Raw genomic sequence first — 23,069 nt, 5'->3', positions numbered from 1 at the left:
GTCAGGTCTAGTACAAGTCATAGCATACATCAAGCATCCGATTACTTTAGAATATTCAAGTTGTGCCACAGGACAACCTTTGTTTGGTTGCAAACTGACAGTTTGGTCAAATGGGGTAGAGATCGGTTTACAATCTAAATGATTGAATTTCTGAAGCACCTTTTCTATGTAATGAGATTGGGATAAACCAATATGGTTACCATCTCTTATGATTTTAATTCCTAAAATCACATCAGCTTCTCCTAAATCTTTCATATCAAAATTGTTGGATAAGAAAGCTTTAGTTTCTTCAACCTCATTTATACTTGTACCAAAGATCAACATGTCATCTACATATAAGCAAATCATGACACCTTTTCCATTTTGGAATTTACTGTAAATACACTTGTCAGATTCATTTATGATGTATCCGTTGGCTAACACAACTTGGTCAAACTTTTGGTGCCATTGTTTGGGTGCTTGTTTCAACCCATATAAAGACTTAGTTAATTTACACACTTTATCTTCTTGACCTTTGATCACAAACCCTTCCGGTTGTTTCATATATACCTCTTCATCCAACTCTCCATTTAGGAAAGCAGTTTTAACATCCATTTGATGGATTACAAACTTATGGATGGATGTCAGTGCAATTAGCATTCTGATTGATGCAATTCTTGCAACAGGTGCATATGTATCAAAATAATCAATGCCTTCTTTTTGCGTAAACCCTTTAGCAACTAGTCTAGCCTTGAATTTATCAATGGTACCATCCACTTTCATTTTCCTTTTAAAGATCCATTTACAGCCTATCGGTTTGGATCCAGGTGGGAGATCTACCACTTTCCAAGTTTTATTACCCATAATTGAATCCATTTCTTCTTGAATAGCTTCTTTCCAAAAAGCTGAATCTTGAGATTTTATAGCCTCTTCATATGTTACCGGATCACTCTCAAGGTTAAAGCAAATTGGTCCATAACTATTTATGGATTTACCTGTTCCTTCTACAAGAAACATGAAGAAATCAGATCCAAAATCTTTCTCTTTCCGGATCCTCTTACTTCTTCTAAGTTCTGAACCATCCAATGTATCTATATCAGATTCATTGTTTTCTAAATTTTGAACATTAGAATGAACAATATCCTTGGGATAAGAAATTGAGTTAAATCTATCTTCTTGAAAAATTGCATCTCTTGACTCAATTACTGTATTAAAAGAATATGAGTCATTCGATTCAATAGTCAAGAATCTGTATGCTTTGCTATTTTCTGCATAGCCTAAAAATACACATTCAATTCCTCTTTCACCCAATTTCTTTCTTTTTGGTTCAGGCACTTTCACAATTGCTCTACAACCCCAAACTTTCAAATAATTAAGAGTAAGCTTTCTTTGTTTCCAAAGTTCATATGGGGTTATTTTGTTCCTTTTGTTTGGAACCCTATTGAGGATGTAACATGCTGTTAGCATTGCTTCACCCCAATATCCTTTAGATAATCCAGAATAGGACAACATGGCATTAACCATTTCTACCAAAGTTCTATTCTTCCTTTATGCTATTCCATTTCTTACTTGTTGCATCTTCACGCATGTATCTGGTTTCCAATTTGTCCCATAAGTCTTTTGCAGAAGGGCTGCTCTGGTAGATATCGAACAAAGAGTCAGACATACCATTCAGGATGTGTCTTAAGCAGATGTAATCATCGTTGTCCCATTTCTGTCTGTCTCTTGTCTCAGCAACGGTTTCATCATCCTTCTCCTCAGGCCTTGCCATGTTCAGAACGTATGCCACTTTCAATGTTGTAAGAAGAAACTTCATCTTCTTTTGCCAGCGGATGAAATTTCCCCCATCAAACTTTTCCAACTTAACAAAGTCAGAAGTCATTTCTTTCAATGAAGCAGCCATAGAAATCGAACCTAAAGATTGTTATATATTTTGTTTGTTGGGAAGAAGCTGCTGCACTTGAAACCTGAAATGTTTAATGATCATGCATGTAAAACTCAAAGCGTATGGGGTTGCCACACTAACCTTTAGGTTCGATTCGCCCCCACCAATAAATGTATATTGGATGCAATAGAAATGACCGGCGAATCCCCTTCAGGATACTATGAGTTCCTTGACGTGTATTGCACAACCACACCAAGCGTATCTCCTAACAGTATTTTACAGATTTATGGTTCCAGCAATTCACTCATGCATTAGAGAATTGATGGATGATTTAGAATAATAGAATGGTGAAGAATTATGTTGTTAATGTAACAAAATTCTGTCCAAATTGTGTGTAGTTGTGTGGTTTTTGTCTCTTCAACTAATGCCCAAATGTCAAGCATTTATAGTGCATTATATGACTCTTCACATGAGAGAAAACACCTATTTAACTTGAATCAATGCCATGATTCATTAAGCACCCTTTTGCCAAAGGTTATAACCATATATACTTGAATCAATGTCATGGTTCATTATTAATAATAAATAATAATGTTCCAATGTATACGAATGGTTCCCATTAAGAGTTACAACTTTTGGTTCTAAAGTAATTCCATTATTTTGAAAATCACCAACAAATCTAAATGTGCAACAATTCATGAGATATACCAAAAACATGTATGAAACTTGACCTGATATTTTCAAAGTAGGTTGAATCATCTTTCTTTAATATGTACTAGCAATTAAGGTGCAACTTGTGCTACTATTGTTTGCAAACTAAAGTGAAACATTTCCAATAAACAAGATTGTATTTGTCCAAGATTGTACCTTGATAGGTTCCTTGTTACAAGGTAAAGGAAAGAAAATGATTTGTCCCTCGATTTTATTGATAGCAAAGAAAAGATACACAAAGGAATCAAATCTACTTCACTAGAGCTTTAACTAGTTCATACAAATTTAAACCAATTAAAACCTAATCTGCAAAAGGAGGGGGTGACCCTATATATAACCACATGGCCAGCTTACAATAGAAAAGCAGTCGTAAAGGTACCTAAAGGTACTTCAAAAAATGCGGTTCAAAGGAAAAATCATCTTTGAGATCCACACATTGAATGTGAGAAATCTTCCCCCAATCTTCACCATTAGGTTTCATGCATCGCTGTTTAAGCAACAAACAATCCGTAACTTGTAGAGCTGAAATGGTTTTAGGCAGTCCCTCCACTGGTAAGCATTGAAGGCTGGGGCAACCACTAAGAATCAAATCTTCAAGAGAGGAGAGGTGGCAGAGACCTTTGTGGTCCAGTTTTTTAAGATTTACACAATCATCAATCCTGAGAGAAGTAAGAGAGCGTGGAAGCAACCCTTGATCGGGAAAAGACTCCACATCCACATTTCCAATATGCAGACGTTTTAGAGAAGTGTTGATTCCCAAAGCCCATTTCAGTGAGGACAGAAGAAGATTGGAGCATCCGTAGAGTACCATGGATTTTAGGCTTGGTGGCAAACCTCCATTAGAGAACACCTCCAATTGTGGACAATCGTCAATAGTTAGGCTTGTAAGAGATGGAAAGAGAGTGTGCATACATTCTGGCAATGATTTTAAATTCTGCAATCTACAAATATCAAAATTCTTCAGACTGGGTGCAGAGAATCCTCCCTCGGGAAAAGATACAAAATTTGGGCATTCTGTAATTGACATATACACAAGGCTATAATCAAGCTTATAGTCCTGTGTAATCAGTTCAAGATTCCTACACCCTCGGAATACCATATAATCAAGTTTTTTGAAGAAACTCAGTGGAAAGGTCCTTAGAGAGTCACAACTACCGATGATGATCAAAGTTTGAAGGAAACTGTAGCAACAGTCTAGGATAATGTTCATAGATGGGCAATCAACAATTTCCATTGACAGGATAGAGGTATGTGGTAAGGTGTACCCAATCCATTCAAGCAACGATCCCTCCATGCATCGTCCACCAATACTGAGAAATTTCAAACTAGTTAGCTGTTTATCAAATTGCAGCTTTCCACAATTAGTTATATGTAAGTCCTGAATGGATGTGCCCCATGACACAGAAGAAGTAAGCCGTGCACAAAAATAAATTCGAAGTTTCGTTAAACTGGGAAGGTTCACAGGCAAACACTCTTTTAAATTTGGACAATTGTCTATAGAAAGTGCTTGGAGACATGGAAAAGCACCCGACACTATTTTACAATCCCATTCTTCCCATTCCCCCATATCCTTGAATTGTAAGGTTTGCAAAGAAGCAAATGGAATAATAACAGAAGAAGAACCACTCCCATTCCCATAAAACTCACTACCAATAACCACTAGCCCAGATAGCTCTTCGATCTCCAGTTCTTTGAGAGATGGCAAAATTCCAAGTGGGGGCAACAACACACAGTTTTTACAACTGCTCAACTTTAAGGACACCACATTTGATAATGAATTATCTCCAAACCAGCTTGGAAATTGTGTACCACCATAGCTCCGGATAGATAACTCCTTCAAGTGTTTGGAAGGTTGTAGCTTCTCAAGCACTACCCTTTCTTTCTCTGAATTATCACTATTTGCATTCCATTCTAACTCTAGCTTCACAAGATGTACTTTATTTATTAAATTTGCTGCAGATGCATCAGAGGGATTGTCAATGTTTTGCAACGCTAAAATTGATAGTGTTTCATGAAGATTGAGTTCTCCTAACTGTTGAATATTGGCCTCGCTACCTTTGTCCACATAAAACGAACTCAACACTTGAAGATGTTTTAGTTTCCCCATAGCCGTTGGCATTTTTCTCACTTTAGTTCCACTAAAATCAAGATAACGCAAATTAGTGAGTTTATGCAAATTCAAGGGCAACTCTTCCAAACCCCAACAATGCCTCAACTTCAGTGTTTGCAAGTTGTAAAGATAACACACTGAATCAGGTAGCTTTTTTATGCTATAATTACCAGAAAGGTCTAGATAACGGAGATGTTTAAGATTGCCTATGGTATCAGGCAACTCCTTCTCAAAGGAGCAACTAGAGAACGACAAGACACGAAAGAACTTAAACTTTGAGAACAACTCTTGCATCACTGTGCTAGATATCCGGTATTGAGATGGAATACCATAGGATGTCATATCTAATGGTAGGAATGTGCGCGATTTATAAGCATTGTGTAAGGTCTCAAATATTTTGGAACCTTTACACGGATTTTTTGTAAATGAAAAATGGCGAGTCGTGTTCAACAAATTATTCGATTCCTCAGCTTCAAATGTAAAGGAAAAATCCCCACTTACACATTTTGCCAAATCATTGAGAAGGTCATGCATTATAAATTGCATTTTATACCGCCTTGATTGCTGAAAAAATGACCTCGAAAATAGATCATTGAAGTACTGTTCCCCAACTTCTTCCATACTCATACTCTGTCGAGAGCATTGTAGAAAATTTTCAGCCATCCATAATAAAATTAAATGCTCCTTTTTAAACACATAATTTTTGGGGAATAAGGCACAATAAGCAAAACATCTCTTGAGATGAGAAGGAAGGTGATGATAGCTCAACATTAAAGCAGGGATGATGTTGTTCTCCTCCTCTGGTAAATCCCATATCTTGCTTGACAATATTATTTTCCATTCCACCAAAGATGATTTTGTGTACAAGAGGCTTCCAATTGTTTTCAAAGCTAGAGGCAATCCTTGGCATTTTGTAATTATCCTTTTAGCAATGTCCTTAAACTCATGATTAAGTTGAGGATCTTCATCTTGGCACGCGTGTTTAGCAAACAACTTCCAGCAGTGTTCTTCTTCTAATTGATCAAGTTGAAGCATTTTATTTGATCGCATGATTGAGGCAACTTTCTCACTACGGGTAGTGACAAGAATTTTGCTTCCATGTGCCGCATAATTAAAAGGAGTTTGCAAAGTCATCCATTTGTCACGTTTTTCGTTCCAAAGGTCATCTAAAACAAGAAGAAATATCTTCCCTGTCAATTTTTCCTTCAACCTTTCTTGAACCATATTTAGGTCTCTGCTATCATCAGTTGATCCAGTGATACCCTCAAGAATTGATCTTGTTACCTTGAAAACATCAAATTCTTCTGACACACAGACCCAAGCTTTGACATCAAATGTTTCCTTCATCTTTGGGTCATTGTATAGATGTTGGGCTAGCGTGGTCTTACCCATCCCGCCCATACCAACTATAGAGACTATTGAAAGTTGATGGTTTGCATTGTCAGGGTCAGATTTTAGCCAATCATAGATAACCTCCTTATCAACATCTCTGCCATAGATAATAGAATCAACAGGCAAAGATGTTGATGGCAATTTTTGTGACACTTGGCTACCAGATCCAACATCAAAACTACTGGTAGACTTTTTCAAATCTAGTATATCCTTTTTGCTAGAAAGATATTCTAGGTTATCAAGTACTTCTTGCATCTTTGTTTCAATTTCTTTGTCAAACGAACTGGAAGAAGCATTGAAGAAGTTCCATACCTTGTTAGTAGTAGATTGAGATTCAGCTTCCAGCTTAGATTTGGAAACCTCAAAGTCAATTTCTTCCAAGAGATCCTCTGCATCTAACACAGCATCTTTGACAGCATCAAGCCATGCTCTCACGTTTGGATTTCTGATCTGCTTCAGTTCTGCATCATCGACCACAGCATCGATGGAGAGAAGTGTGATGTTGAGTTTCTTTAGAAGATTGTGATTGAGTTTTGTTCTTCGAAAGTAGTCTCCGATTTCAGCAGAAGCAAGCTTTTCGAATGTGACTTGAAGGAAAGCGGAAAGAAGAGCACCACCAACAAATTCAACTGCCATAATGGCACAAAAAGAAAGATTGCAAATGCAAAGTGCAGCTGACTCTATGCAGTAAAGTGAGCTATTACTAGTGAGCTATTTTCTGATATGAACTATTTTGTGTTGGGTCTTCCCAAATATACAAAGTTATAATATCATATTATCCAAGTTGATTCACATGGTGAAAGTGCAGAAATGAATTCAAAAAGGATATTTAAAATGAATAAATTATTTGCAAGTGGGTTAGTTTATTCTATTTGTTAGTATATAATCAATCAGTGCTCTATTCTTTTGATTTAACTAAATGGATAGTTTAAGAAAATTCAATGAAGGTGGGCTACCTACCAAATAAATAAACCCAACAAATGCTGCCAAAAAACTTCTTCCAACAAATTTGTCGTGAAACTCATTCAACTTTCATTTTCTTACTTTGTTTACTCATTTATCAATAATTAATTGTTTAAGCAAGTTTAGATTGTTTGGTCTGTTCAGTAGATGACTATTGGTAAAGCTGTGAATAACCAATGAAATTTACAGTATACTCCTTTCATCTTATATTAACCTTCCTTTGAGAGTTTGGATGGGAAGGGAGGGGAATTTGGAAAAACCTTCAAAACCTTCAATATGCATGGAGGTGAGATACAATGCTTATATTCATGTTATTTAAACACACAATTTTGGAAAAAGAAATGAGAGACAGAAAAACACCAATGAACATATATATAATATACATACATACTCTCTCCCTTTCATTTTTTCTGAGTACAACAAAATTATTTCTCCCCTCCACTTACACTGAGTTTCTTGAATAATAATATTTCTTGTGTTCATTACAAATTCAAGTTGCTCTGTAACTCCAAATATGATTCGTATCGAGGGATGGACTTATTATAGCCAGGGATATTTGTGCTTATGATATGGATAAATCTTTAAACACGGTGACTATGTCACACCTCAGTTATTGTGTAATTGTTTATTATTTTGCAGGTCTCATGACTTGATGCTAGAGATGCTCGATGAGTTACATCGGTGGTCAATTTTGCATGCAATAATCTTACTTACCGATAAGTTTATCTGATCTCTATTTTATACTTGCTCTCATTAATAGTTATTTGATGCGTATAATTTTTTTTTTATTTTTAATATGAGATAATTCCATGACTAATTATACTATTGACACTCTATTTACCAAGTAGTTAATCTTTGTACAACAATCTCTAATTTTAAAACCAGATTTAATCATAATAGAATTGATTGTAGGACATGTTTTTCATGAGAATCTAACTCAAAATTTTCAGATTTCTGCAATGCTAGATTTAATCATTAATTTTATTTTATTTTTTAAAGAGATTTTAGCATAAAAATGATATGCTTTATGTATCTATATGATGACTCAGTGATTACAGGTAATGGTTGTTTTTACAATGACAATGCTACAATATGAAACGATTATTTTAAGTTATTTTTCATACTATAATTTTATAGTTTATAATAAAACTTTGGTTTGATGCTCCTCAATTTGATCATGTGAAACTTTATGTTAATGACTTGCTATTTTGAGTCAAGCAGGAATATTTTATAGCCACTTTATTTTGTGTTAAAATGTTAGTTTGTTATGTTTCTTTCACTGGGAAATATAAACTTGGTTTCATACATAATCATTTGATTATTTAGTTCTTGGTGCTGTTACACATGCATATAATAATTAAATAATGAGAGTCTTAAGTATAGAACCAAGATTAAAATTGTGTACCAGTATTCTACGAACTATCTTGACCTAAAACTGTATTGAGATGCAAGGAGTTTTGATAACTCCTATGACAATTATAATTTATCCCAAATTTTAGTGACAATTGTTCCAATATTTTCTACTTGTGATCCTTTTTTGGCATTAGGAAGAATGAAGAAATCTGCAAAATACAACCATGAAGGATTAGTTCATCAAAACAAAGACAATGTTGCTACGACTTGCATTTTCAAGATTATTGTTGAATTTTGAAAATGTCAGTTGTAGTAACATTTTCTTTGTATTCATGAGCTAGTTTTTTCTTATTGCATTTTGCAGATTTTTGCCTTATTCCTAATGCCAAAAAATGATCACAAGTTTAGAAATTATTGGAGCATCTTTCACTAAAGTTTTTGATATAATATAATTCTCATGCGAATTATCAAGCTCTTGGAATTGGTTGAAATCAAACAATATAGAGTATAATGTTGCTCAATGGTATTTGAAGCCTAGAGCATGTATATGGTGTGTGGATGTTTGATTCTTGGTTGCTAATCTTTTTTCAATTTAAAAGCTTGGAATCATCACAATCACTTGCTTATTTGACACAAATGCTCAAACTATAGAAAACTCGGTACTCATTTACATGTATGTATTTTCTCATATACCCTTTAACTTGTATATCAAGAAATCGATTTTGCTTGTACGTAAATTTCTACTACAGGACCCTTTTGGAATTCAACAACAATTTTTCATCATCTTATGAGTGTCAAACCAATAGCAGTAACTATAATAGTTGAAGGGAGGCCAAATTTCAAATGACTCCAGAAGGTTAATGTGTATGATAGGTTTGGAGCTCGGCGAGCTTGTTCACAAACAATCAAGTTTGCAGCTGACCCCAATAGTGACAGGTTCCCTGCTGTAGTGCTGACCCAAGCCAATATGAGCCATGCCCTTTTCTGATCTTCTTGAGAAATTGCAGCAGCCGAGGCTGCAACTCTTGCTCCAAGCAATAGTACTAGAAAAATGTAAACACAAGATTGGTCAATGATACATAAGATCAAAATATCTCCTCCGAAGATGGATATAACTAAATTATTTTACTGTAAAATTTTCAAAGATAGGAAGAGGAAATATTTGGAGCAATGATTGTAATTTTCTATCAAACATAATTCTTGAGTTTTAGCATTAGAAATAAAACTTCTAATGAGCTGAGGAAAATTTAGCAATCCAACAATTGGTTGTTTTATTCATGTTTTACATGTTACCAAAATTCTAAGCATGTCCAGGAGCATAGCTGCTTTGTTTATGTTTCACAAAATTTTCCAAGCTAAAATATTTCTGATTTTTATCATGTCTTTTTAGGTAGGGGACCAGGAGAACCAAGTGCCAAAATATTGTAAGGTGTAAAGATCCTTTACTCTTGCACTGATCTACGGAGAAACATATGTGTGAACTTTTTTGTTTTTCCTTGATTCTTTTACTAAATGATTTTCCACCCCCTTTTTGTAAGGTGTAAATTTTGTAGGATGCAAATAAAAAAGGGCAGGAGCTATTATATTGGCACCCCTTTGAATTGAAAATCTTTAAAGAAGACATTCAAGTGCTTTAATGATTTCTGCAAACAACCATGAAAGTTCATGTATTTCTTGGATTATTACGAAATTTGCAATCAACAGCACTTTAAAGTCGCCTCAGTGAACTTTTTTGACAAGATGTCGCCTAGTTAATGACAGGAACAGTTTCTATCAATCAGAAAGTTGTTTATTATTGGAAAAAACAGTACGAAAATTATAACAAATGCTCCCATCAAAGGTAAATTCCTATTGTCCCAAATTAAAGGCCTAATCTGATATGGAAAACATACCTAGTAACTTATCTGTCTGAACTACTCAATATTAACCTAACTTATCTGTCTGAACTACACAACATTAACCAATGTCATCAAAACTGGACCAGAAGTTGAATCCGTGAGACCATGGTTTGATAAATAAATATTAAACGAAGTTTTTTGAACAAAATATTACAAACCGGCTGAACCAACCGCAGTTCAACTACAGTTCTTCGGTTCTATACGAGTGTTACCCGACCTTGGTTGAACCAAGACTAGCCGATTTCGACTGAATCGACCGACCAGGTCATTTTTTCACTATACTGATGTAAATAGATTTGAGATCTGTTTTCTCTCTCCTAACACGTTTCAAGCAAGTTTTTTACTGAGAAGATGTTGCATACAAGTTGATTCCTCCCATAAATAGAATATAAATGATTGGCCCACATAAATAAATCACAAGAGCTTTATAGGATCCATTTTTGAATCCTTGAAACTATCAGTGAACAGCATGGGGAAAAAAGACTTTACAAATCATGCTCCTACCATACCAAATTGATGCATTTAATTACAAACACCATATGACAAACAGAACAGAAAAGAAATAAAAAATGAAACATTAGACACCAAACATATATGAAATATTTTGGGACGGAAATCATAAGTAAGGATCCTCTACAGTTAATAAATGGTTTCAACAGGACAAAGGCCCCCGACCTAATAATCATTCACTTACCAGTTGGTACATTTGAAGCCAAATTTGATAGGACAAGTATAACGAGAGAAAGTATCGCTATTCCACTAGAACGATCAACTCGTGAATAAGGCTCCATCATCTCCCATAAAGCACTTGGAATTCCAGTTTTGTTGAATCCATTTACTGTGATAAACATTCCACAAAAGAATATCAAAAGTGAATATGAAACCTGTATCAACAAGAAGAAAAAAAAGTCAAGACATTTGTTCAATTTTGAACTAGCACAAGAATAATAGTAGCCAAGTTTTATAGTTTTGAAGTACCTTCTCTAAAGGAGGCCCAGCATCTTTGAAATCAAGAACAATCAAAGCTAAAGCGGCCGAAATTGCAGTCCACGACAAATTTAAACCAAGAAGCATTGCAATCAACATTCCTAATGTGATCATATAAACACAAGATTTCCACAATCTACGCTTCCACTCAGCGCTTAAATACTCCTTTCCTTCCGAAGAGATCAAATCATGTCCTTCTGTTGTTCTATCTACTTCGACAACGGTTTTTGTCGGACTAGTTTCCTCCTTTGTTTGAGAAGCCAAGTCATTATTAGTCCCTTCCTTTGAAGCAGTTGAATTTCTAGCAGAATCAGTTGTGCTACCAACATGAAACCTATCAATTTCACCATCACTCGAAATTAATCGGTTACGTGGATTATGAACTTGAGGAGAGTTTTGAATACTACAAGGTTCTACTAGGTATCCATTCAACTCTTGAGAATTAAGTGCCGATGAATAATGAGACATTGTAGCTGGTGAAAATTTATGAGAATTAACCTCTTCTTCAGCTGCAACTTCAGCAGTCGGGTCCTCAATATCTTTATGAACAGATAACAATTTCCAATACATAGCTATAAGAATCAAAGCATTAACTACAACTCCTATAAGCATAGCTGGAACAATACCAAGCAAAAACTCTCCAAATGAAATTTTGCTTTGAACAGCTATAACAAGATTTTGAGGGTTACCAATTGGTGTAGCTGAGGAACCAATGTTAGCACTTGAAGCAAGTGCAAGCAAAAAAGGTTGAGGTGGTAAATTATGCTGTTTTGCAATTTTCAATACGAATTCGGTCAAAACAACACAAGAAGTGTCATTTGTGAAAAATGCACTTGATAAAGCTGAAATCAAACAAATTCTACAAAGTAAATCCTTTGGCCCTTTACTTTTCCAAGAAAGTAACTTTCCTATGTATTTAAACATGTCTGCTCTTTCAAGATATACACTAACAACCATTGTGCCGAATAGAAGACCAAGAATCGGAAGATCGATTGCGGCGTAAGCTTCGTCCGGACTTATAACTCTGAATATTACCATAAGCATCGCACCTAATAGGGATCCTGCTGTTCTACCAATTGGTAGAAAAGGAACTGCTGGAAAAACTGCTAATATCCAGAAAATTGCAAAGGCAATTGAACCTAGAACAACTTTTGGAATAGGAGCTAGTGCCATTATTTTGATTCAAAGATCAAAAAACTAAAACACCGCCTTTAGGTCATTAATTACATGGATCACTTTGGTTGAAATGAAAATTCCTGAACAAGAAAAAGGAATTGGTTAGAAAAAAGCATGGCAAAAATTCAACCTTTTGAGAGTTTATTGTTTTATTAGAATCACGATGTGCTACCGTGATTTTAGCAAAAGCTGCAAGGAGCTTCAATAAAATTACATTGTCAATGTGATTTTGTGAGACTCACCGTGATTCCAACATGATCTTATTCAATCTACTACTATGAGACTGCAATATTGTGAGTTGTGAATCATTGACATCAACAAAGATCATTGATCAATAAGATGGAGTAGATATGTTTAAGGTATCTTATAGAAATTCAACATTGAGTAAAAACCATGTTGTAGATTCTAACAAAATCTAGCTATAAATTTGTAGGATTCAGAAAAAGCAAAATTAGCGAGGGAAATTAGTGATGGAAAAAATGAAATCCCTCGCAAATTTCCTCGTCATAAAATTTAGTGCCAGAAATAAAGAGGGATTTCGCGTTTTCCCTCACTAATTTTTCTTTTTTTTAGTATTGAATAAAACTTAACTACTTCTTTCAGAAAATTCAAGTCTCTACACTCTTCTAAGAGAATCAAACCAATTCAGAAAACCCCGAAATGGAAAATATTTAGATCATATAAAACACATTTTCAGCTAAATCAATGACACTTTTAGAAAATAAAAAATGGCATCTATCAAAAAAAAGAAAAAATGGCATGCAAAGTAATTTAGTTCAATTCTATGCCACTATAGATAATTGGTTGTGGAAAATATTAGCAAAGATAATATCATCTTATATAACATATATATTTAAAGAAAATAGAAGGCTAATAAAACAGCACAAAACGTTCTTCAAAAAAAAAACAGCACAAAACGTTTACCACACACCTTGCAAGCTCATGTCCACTTCCTATCCTCGAATTGAATTTTTCTCATCTGCATGAAAAACTATAAACTTTTTGAGAGAGTGTATTTTTATTTTTTTTAAGGAATAAGATAGTTAAAATTGTAGCATGTATCCATATCTATATATATGGATCATTGAGGTGTCTTCACACCTCATAGTCACATAGTGAAACATGACACTATTTTATATGTGAACTGCAAATTATAACTATAATAATTATTAAAACCATGAACGAAAAATTCATGTCAACTTATCTTTGTTGTTAAGGACATTGTCTTATATATGTAAGGTTTAGAGTTCAAACCCCACACATCTCGATTATTCATCTTGAAAGATGAATTTGTAGTCACTAGGTTGTTCACACTTCAGATTTTTTAAACTTCAGACTTTTTCTTTGGTGAACAGGAAACTTCAGACTTTAATGAATGGAATCATGGAAAATGACAAATCTTTTTTTATAGGTAAATATTAATGGTTAATATATGACAATAAGACAAATTTGTTGGCAGCTTATATAAAAAATTTAGTCTTCATTTTTAACTAGAAAATGACATGTGCATTATTGGGGTTTGCCCTCTTTTGTAGGAAAAAAATGAACTGTTAATTTTTTGTTGATGGTCGGGGTTCGAACCTTGGACCTTGTATATATTATACATTGTCCATACCAACTGAGCTAAACTCACGAGGACAAAATATGTGTTAATTATATTAAAAAAAAAATTATATTGGTAATATTGTAAATTTATTAAATATATGCATGATGCCCGTTGCGGAATTTATTTGCAGAAGCAAATTTGTATGTAATGATATGAGAAAGTTTATATGATAAAAAATTTAAGTCTCATGACTATTTTCAAAATATCAAAATTAATCTAGTGTTTCTAATAATACATTATTTATTTTTATTATTTAATAGCAATTGACCATAAAATTCACCAAATTAGTGACATTAAAATTCACCCCTCTTAGAGGCACAATTTATCAATTTTGTGAATAAACAGTTTTGGGTCTTGATCATCTAATTTTTAAAGAAGCTATGATAATTTAGTTTTTGTTCAAAAGTAAGTAAAGTTTGATAAAAGACAATTTAATTAAAAGATCAAACTCGAGTATTTTATAAACAAATTTTGTTATCAAACAATTTAATATAAAAACGGTACGTATAGTTTAACTATGAGAAACATAAAAACGCAAACCAAATTTGGGTATTGACTTCTTGCACTTCTAGTTTCGCATCTAGTGACTATAGTTTGATATCTAATTTGCATTCCAAGTTTGGCATCTAGTTTGGTAAGTTTGGCATCAAATTTGGGTATTGACTTCTTGCAACCCAAATCAATTGAAATGCTTGTTTTTTCCGATCACAATCGAAAACGAAATGTAGATATCTCTTTCAGGATGTTAAGTTGGAGGAAGAAAAAAAAAAAAAAAGTTCTTAAAATGGGGACCAAAACTTTTTATTCCAAAAAATTGGGGGACTGAAAAAGCATTTTAATAATAAAAGACTCCAACATTGCTCCTGTCCATAGTGATGCTACATTAAGAAGTGTTGCAATTTTAAGTAACACTCCCTTAAAAGAAGTATAAAAAACGGTGGATTTTATGAGGGCTCAATTAAATCCATCATTGGTGGAGCATATAAAATAAACCGTCAAATTTAATCAATGATTCAGATTCATTCAAAACAAAAGTAAGAACAGTTACACACTTACACACAATTATTATCTATAATCATCACCAAGAACACACAAGTGCAAATTATGCGTTGGAAACATCAAGACCATCAATTTGTCTAACATCAAGAATTGGAAGATTTTTAGATCTAATAAGCTGTATTCAAACTTCACAGAATTTTGAAAACCCTTAACCATGATTGTTTATTAATATTAACACTATTTTTATCCTTGAAGTTCTCCTGTTCTGAACGATGAATCGCCACTATTAGAACCTGTTTTAATCTTCTTGTGAATCGCTCTCACTGTCTTGAAGAATTACCAAACAGGTGTTGAAGAATCGATTAAGGTCTATGAATCAAAAATTTATCATTGGATTTTGTCTCAAGGACAAGATTGTGTGTGAGAATGTGTAGATGTTCTTACTTTTATTCTTAATGAATCCAAAACATCGATTAAAACCGATAGTTAATTTTCCCTGCATAATATTTACTAAAAAAAAGTACTCTTTAACTAATTCACGTTTTCGAGAGAATTCTTTTTATTCTTCTCCATGGTTCTTTTTCAGATGTTTGAACAACTTTGTTTGCATTTTCTCATTTTCAGGTTCCTCTTGTCTCTATCTACACACGCACGACATTATTATTGCTTTGTTATAGGTATTTCCATTCTAGTTATTATTGTTATTACTCCGCAAGAATTTTGGTAACTGATAAAAGAAGAAGGAAAAGGAGAAAGAATATCAGTAAAAGAAAAGGCAAAAAGAACGCCGTTGTTAAATAATCGCTCATTTCTTGTCCGCTAAATTGACAACACGGTGTCATGCCAATTTAGCACAACACGCACTCTGTCCAGCCCGGGGACGCGATAACCCCTTTTGCTCTTTTCATACCGAAATCTTGTAACATGTAGTTGACCTTGAAGATTTTGTAAGGTCGTTCCTATTCATGTAAGATGGAGTCATACTCTTTATCAGCAAAATAATGCATAAACTAGTTTCAAAACAATATGATTTGTCAAACTCTAATAACAGGAAACATTGCCTATTATTGCAGGAAACATCATCTTTTAAATAAGCAAGTCTATCAATCATATCATATCAACATTTATGGAAATTGCATAACGTTGAAACCAGAAACTACACATGGATACTGAAACATCTTATGAGGTTCATCGGAGTATACTATTAACATAGATAAATATGTAGAGTTAACCGTAGCTTTTGAACATTGACCAAGCAAAGCTTAAAAGAGACTGAAACAAATCCAACCTACATCATTGAAAGTTATCGCGGAAAGCTAGTTTATGTTGACTTCCACATAAGGTATCCGGTAAAGCCTTGCATGATCTCAGATTCTTGTCATGAACATCAAAAATTTCAGTTTCAGAATTTCAAATAACTATACATTCCAACAATCAATCTTCTTTATAAAAACAACTTTTAGTCATTAAGAAAAATAAACTGTGACAACTTCTTTGTTTTTGGGTCAAGTAGCCTAGTGGGCTAGAAATTCACCTTGTAAATAAGTGGAATGTCCGGGGTTCGAACCCTGGCCCTGCATATATCACGCATTGTCCCTTACAAACTGAGCCAGGTTCACGGGACACTTTGACAACTTTAATATTTAAATCATAATATCCCAAGAAACACCCTAGCCACAACTTTTATGTCACTATGAAGCAGCTTAATAATACCAGTCATTAAATACCATGATGGATAACATGCAGAACAAAAGTCTTTAACTGTTGAAACAACAGTTTTGGCTTTAGAATGAATAGAGACTCATCTTGTTAATGCAAAATCATATTGTATTACATTTACATGTTGTATAATACAGAGAAAAAAGGTATTTATACTACTTTACTCTAACAAACTAGGATAAGGGAACATGATCGAAATGTTTGGTTAGAGGATCTGCAAGTTGCTGATAACAGGACGTACTTGATATTTCCTTTGGGATACATTACATCCAGCTTTCGATCTTGATATTTCCAATCCGAGGACGTACTTTAGTTGGTGCAAGCTTTTCGTCCAACTAGAAACAATCAATATTTGAGAAATAAAAAACATTGTTAAATTCAAACACATCCTAATCTTTTAAACATTAGTTACATTTTAGAAGAGACTTTTAACATAGCAGAAAGCAACATTGTTAAATATTTTGACATAGCCACACATAGTCTAACCCTATTTTTTCATGAATAAATCTAATTAGGTTGGAAATTTGAAATACCGAGTATATTGTGTTTTCTCAACACTTTTTGAGACTAAGATTAGTATTATTATTGTCATAGGAAAAAGACATTTCACAAAATAATGTAAGTAAGAACTAAGCAGATTTAAGCCAGATTGCAAGTAAGAAAATGAATTTACCCAACAAAATGCAAGAGCTATTGCACTTTAGTTTTGATGGAACCGATACTAGAACTTGTGCTTCCCATTTTCCAGGTGTTTGGCTGCACACCAAACATGAAAATTAAATATAAGCAACATATTTGTTTGAAATTAAACTTAGATGTAAGCTGATCTATCCTCTTCCTAACTAGAGAGTGCAATATTATTTCTTCTCTCATATTGTCATTTAAGGTTATGCACATTTCTAAAGAAAATCATTGAGTGTACTAATTTTATAATAAAATGAGCTTTATTACTAAAGTACGCTTATTAGTAGTTAGTGAACTAGTTAGCTGATTTTTTTTCTCTTTTGAAACTAGTTAGGTGAGTTGACAATTGAGATGCCGTAATAAGGGTATATTAATAGAAAAAAGTAAGTAATGCTTCGATGGTAATCTACAATGAAAAACAATATGATTATGAGACAGACAAATATTTCAAATGTGATACTTCAAATGAGACAGATGAATTACATCAAATAAACATGAGTTACTCTATCATAGTAATGGATGACGGTATGAATCAATATTTCAATAGATACAAATATATAGATACCTGATCATATTGTAGAGAATAGAAGAACTAGTGAATGGCTTTCCAGTTCATGTTATTATCTCGTTGTCAATTATTATGCATTGAATGTGGCGAATCTTCTCCCAATCTTCTCCATTCGGTTTTTGAAAACGATGTTTGAGCAATGGACAGTTGCCCCAGATTTGTAGAGTTGAAATGGATTTGGGCAGACCCTCCTTTGGTAAGCATTCGAGTAACGGGCTGCTGGAAAGATACAATCTTGTAAGAGAGGAGAGATGGGAGAGACCCGAGTAATTCAATCTCTTAAGATTTGGACACCAAGTGATGGATAGGGAAGTAAGAGAATGCGGAAAAAACCCTTGATCAGGAAAAGACTCCATATCCGCTTCTCCGATATACAAAGAAAGTAGAGAAGTTGTTGTTGCCAAAGCGCATTTCAGTGATGCCAAAAGTTTGGAACAATTGCGAAGATGCAACTGTTTTAAGTTTGAAGGCAAACCTCCATCAGAGAACAACTCTAGTTGCAGACAGTCCTGTACTATTAGATGATACATCGATGGAAGGAGAATGTGCATGCATTCAGGCAATGATTTCAAGTTCTCCGATTTATAAAATTGACACATTACTAGCTCAGGTGCATTGAGTCCTCCTTTTGGAAATGACACGAATTTAGGACAATTGGATATTTGAAAAAGTTTGAGATTGTGAGTTTTCTCTTGTGAAACCATCTCAAGATTATTACAGTCTCTAAACTGGAGCTCCTTTAATTTTGGGAACAAATCAAGATGAAATGTAATTAGAGAGTCACAACTACTCCAGATGTACAATCCTACAAGGAAATTGTAGCAACAATGAACTGGAACGTTCATCATCGGGCAAGAATTAATATTCATTCTTTCAAGAGAGATATTGGATATGATAGGCTCAATACTCTCAAGCAGTGATGCTTCCATGCAGTATCCAGAAATCGTGAGAATTTTCAAAGTAGCTGGATGGTAATCAAATTGAAGCTTTCCGCAATCATTCAGATGTAACTCATGAATGAATGGAGTCCTAGGAACAGAAGCCACAAGTTGTTCACAATGGGAAACTTCTAGCATAATTAAACCAAGAAGTTTCTCTGGTAAATACTCTCTTAGATTTGGACAATTTTTTAAAGAAAGCTTTTGAAGATGTGGAAAAGCATTTGTCATGGTTTTGCATTCCCATTCTTCCCATTCATACATATCCTCAAATTGTAAAGTTTCCAAGGATGGAAATGGAACAGTTGAAGAGCTACTTCCATTAAACTCGGTGCCAATAAACACTACACTCGATAGCCCTATAATGCTTAGTTTCTTGAGAGATGGTAAAATTCCAAGAGGAGGCAACAAGAGACATTTTTCACAGTTACTCAACTTCAAGGACACCAAATTAGATAGTGAATCATCTCCAAACCAATATGGAAATCTTGTTCCACCATAGCTCCTAATTGATAGTTCCTTCAAGTGTTCTGAAGGTTGTAGCTTCTCAAGCACTTCCCTTTCTTGCACCGAGTTTTCATTGTTTGCATTCCATTCTAACTCTAGCTTCACAATGTGTATTTTATTTTTCAAGTTTGTTGCCAATGCATCAAAGGGATTGACAGTATTCTGCAACTCAGAAATTGATAGTGTTCCATGAAGATTTAGTTCGCCTAACTGTTGAATATTGGACTCACAGTCGCTACCTTTTTCTACACAGAATGAATTCAACACTTGAAGATTCTTCAATTTTCCAAAATGCATTGGCATATTTCTCACTTTAGTTCCACTAAAATCAAGATAACGCAAATTAATGAGTTTATGAAATTTTAAAGGCAACTCCTTCAAAAATTGACAATTCTTCAACTTCAGTGTTTGCAAGTTAAAGAGAAAACATATTGAATCCGGTAGCTTTTTTATGTTTGTATCAGAAAGGTCGAGATAACGGAGATGTTTAAGATTTCCTATAGTGTCAGGAACCTCGATCATATTCACATAACAAGACAGAGATAAAGCGCGTAAAAGCTTAAACTTGGGAAGCAACTCATGCAACAAAGGGCCAGACATCCAGAATTCATTGAGAAAAGATGGCACTTTACGATTCCTGCTAAATGGAAGAAATGTACGCAATCTTTCAGCTTTACATAAGGCCTCAAACCTCTTGGAAGATTCATATCTATTTCTTAAAAATGAAAAATGACGAGTAACTTTCGATAAATTTTGTGCTTCTTCAACTTCCAACCTGAAACAAAAAGCACCACATACATATTTTGCCAAATCATTGAGAAGATCATGCATGACAAAACATGTTTTGTCTTGACTTGATTGTTGAAAAAAAGATCTCAATAACAGATCATCAAAGTACTCTTCGCCAATTTCTTCCATACTCTTACTTTGTTGAGGACATTGTAGAAAATTTTCAGCCATCCATAATAAAATTAAATGCTTCTTATCAAACACATAATCTTTTGGAAATAAAGAGCAATAACCAAAACATCTCTTCAAATGAGAAGGAAGGTGGTGATAGCTCAGTCTTAAAGCGGGGATAATATTGCTAACCTCTTCAGGTAAGTCCCATATCTCGCTTTCCAGTGTAGTTTTCCATTCCGCCAAAGATGATTTTGTGTACAAGAGACTTCCAACTGTTTTCAAGGCTAGAGGTAATCCCGTACATTTTCCAACTATCTTTTTACCAATGTCCCCCAACTCAGGATTCAATTGAGGATTTTCATCTTGGAATGCATGTTTAGAAAATAATAGCCAGCAATGTTCTTCCTTTAACCTCTCTAGCTGGTGTATTTTAGTTGACCGCATGGTCGAAGAAGCAACTCTCATACTGCGCGTAGTGACGATAATTTTGCTTCCACGGGCTCCATAATTAAATGGAGTCTGCAAACATTCCCATTCGTCACATTTTTCATTCCAAACATCATCCAAAACAAGAAGAAATCTCCTCCCTGACAATTTTTCCTTCAACCTTTCTTGAACCATATTTAAGTCTCTACTATCATCAGTTGATCTGGTGATATCCTCAAGAATCGCTCTTGTTACCTTGAAAACATCGAATTCGTCGGAAATACAAACCCAAGCTTTGACATCAAATTCATCCACCATCTTTGAGTCATTATATAAGTGTTGAGCAAGCAAGGTCTTACCCAACCCACCCATACCAACAATAGAAACTATAGAAAATTGTTTTTCATTGTCAGTATGAGATATCAACCAATTCAATATAATATCTTTGTCAACATCTCTACCATATAAAACGGTTTCACCGAGCAAAGATGTGGAAGGCAATTTTCGCGACACTTGACTACATGATCCAACACCAAAAGCACTACTAGTACTACTACTAGCCTCTTTCAAACCTAGTATATCCTTTTTGCTAGCAAGATATTCTAAATTTTCAAGAACTTCTTGCATCTTTGATTCAATTTCTTTGTCAAATGAATTTGCAGAAACATTCAAAAAACTCCATACCTTGTTAGGACTGGATTGAGATTCACCTTCGAGTTTGCATTGAAAGGCTTGAATGTCAATTTCATCTAATAAATCTTCTGCTTCAAACACAACATCTTTGACAGCATCGAGCCATGCTTTCACTTGTTGATTTCTGATCTGCTTTTGTTCCGCATCATCGATAACAACATTGATGGATAGAAACATGATGTTGAGTTTCTTAAGAAGCTTCTCATTGAATTTTCTTCCTTGAAAGTAGTCCACAACTTCAGGAGAAGCCAACCTGTCAAATGCAACCTGAAGGGAAGCTGAAAGAAGAGCACTGCCAATAAATTCAACAGCCATAGCACAAAAGGGAGGAGCCTGATGATAAAGAAAAAAACTATTGCAAATATGAAATTCAGCTTATGCAAGTGAATTAATGTTGATTGAGCCAGTTAATACTAATTAGCAATTTTGTTAATGATGACTTGCAATACATTTGTGACTGTGCTGTATTGGTTCAGGCCTCTCCTGTCTTTTATATTTTAGTGCTTTGATAAAAAAAAATAAAAAAAAATACATCATGGTTAGTAAATGTCATTTTCTTTGATGAGAGTCAGCCAATATATTTTGAATCTTCCAAGCAATACAGTCAAAAGATATGGTGTGAAAAGTCATGAGTGGTAATGAATGAATGATGGGTGCTGAGAAAATTCATGGTGGGTTGTTGGGACATTGTCAATTTCATTAAATTCTGCTATTATTTACTTTCCTGATAGTAGTTTCTAAAATTTCAGTAATTGTGCACTATAGATTTTCTTTTTATTTTTCTTTTTCTACTAAGGAAGCAATTATTTTCTTTGTCCTAAATTATAAGTTGTTTTGATCATTTCACATATAAAAAATGTAATTAATTTTATTTAAAAAAAGTGAAATTATGAATTGGTACTTTACGAAGTTATTTTTCATTAATAGTATAAGAAAGATAAATTAAAAATGTTAGAATAGATAGACCGATAAACAGTTAAGAGTTTTTACAAAAAGGAGAATTACAAAAAGAGAGTATTTACAAAAAGGAGAATTTATTTGCTGAAATATTGTAAAAGTGTGGAGTTTGAAATTATGGTGTGAAGTGAGGAACCATTAACTTACCTTTTATCCAAGCGAAGTTTCCATGCTACTAGTTTTTTCAATAATTATTTTTTGACAAACAATAATTTCAATAATTTAATCAATAATTAATATATATATATTAAAAAATTATATTTTACTCAATTTACATTGTACTCCGAAAATTACATACATACTTTATAATTATCCTCTACACGATTTTATGTATGATATCGTTGAATAATCCATTAATTATCAATGGTGTCGAACACATCTCTCTTAATATAACTTACGAGAGAATCAGTTCATCCATTTATCCTCAATTTGATTACACAATTTAGTCTTCATCCATTCATCCTCTGATTTGATTTTGAATTGTAAAACTGAAGAATTAATTAATATAAGGAATTAGGAAAATGATACACTAATTAATTAATTAATTAATTATAATACTAGCTCTCATTGGACTAATTAATATTACAATACTAGCCATTCACTAAACTAATTAAT

At 33.9% G+C, this 23,069-nt stretch overlaps 3 protein-coding genes across 4 annotated transcripts; all 3 read right to left on the bottom strand.

The window, feature by feature from the left end:
- Positions 1 to 2,693: 2,693 nt before the first annotated feature.
- LOC11445114 (putative disease resistance RPP13-like protein 1) lies at positions 2,694 to 6,985 on the bottom strand. The gene has a single exon (XM_003627765.4). It carries the CDS (start codon positions 6,711 to 6,713, stop codon positions 2,955 to 2,957), a length of 3,759 nt encoding a protein of 1,252 aa, XP_003627813.1. The 5' UTR covers positions 6,714 to 6,985; the 3' UTR covers positions 2,694 to 2,954.
- Positions 6,986 to 8,999: 2,014 nt separating this feature from the next.
- LOC11444088 (silicon efflux transporter LSI2) lies at positions 9,000 to 13,724 on the bottom strand. 2 transcript variants are annotated; one of them, XM_024772527.2, is made up of 4 exons: positions 13,386 to 13,724; positions 11,270 to 12,534; positions 10,986 to 11,175; positions 9,174 to 9,436 (listed from the first exon to the last, which is right to left on the bottom strand). In XM_024772527.2, exons 2-4 carry the CDS (start codon positions 12,449 to 12,451, stop codon positions 9,174 to 9,176), a joined length of 1,635 nt encoding a protein of 544 aa, XP_024628295.1. In that variant the 5' UTR covers positions 12,452 to 12,534; positions 13,386 to 13,724. The 2 variants fall into 2 exon arrangements, with proteins under 2 accessions (XP_003627812.1, XP_024628295.1); XM_003627764.2 differs by lacking the exon at positions 13,386 to 13,724 and having other exon boundaries at positions 9,000 to 9,436; positions 11,270 to 12,451.
- Positions 13,725 to 16,772: 3,048 nt separating this feature from the next.
- Positions 16,773 to 21,981, bottom strand: LOC11445247 (putative disease resistance RPP13-like protein 1). Its single transcript, XM_003627763.4, has 3 exons — positions 18,028 to 21,981; positions 17,452 to 17,534; positions 16,773 to 17,113 (listed from the first exon to the last, which is right to left on the bottom strand). Exon 1 carries the CDS (start codon positions 21,810 to 21,812, stop codon positions 18,075 to 18,077), a length of 3,738 nt encoding a protein of 1,245 aa, XP_003627811.1. The 5' UTR covers positions 21,813 to 21,981; the 3' UTR covers positions 16,773 to 17,113; positions 17,452 to 17,534; positions 18,028 to 18,074.
- Positions 21,982 to 23,069: the final 1,088 nt, after the last annotated feature.

The sequence above is a fragment of the Medicago truncatula genome, chromosome 8 (genome assembly GCF_003473485.1).
Source record: "Medicago truncatula cultivar Jemalong A17 chromosome 8, MtrunA17r5.0-ANR, whole genome shotgun sequence".
Lineage (NCBI taxonomy): Eukaryota > Viridiplantae > Streptophyta > Magnoliopsida > Fabales > Fabaceae > Medicago > Medicago truncatula.
Note: the sequence above shows the minus strand (reverse complement) of the source record. Positions and strands in the feature narration are given on the sequence as shown.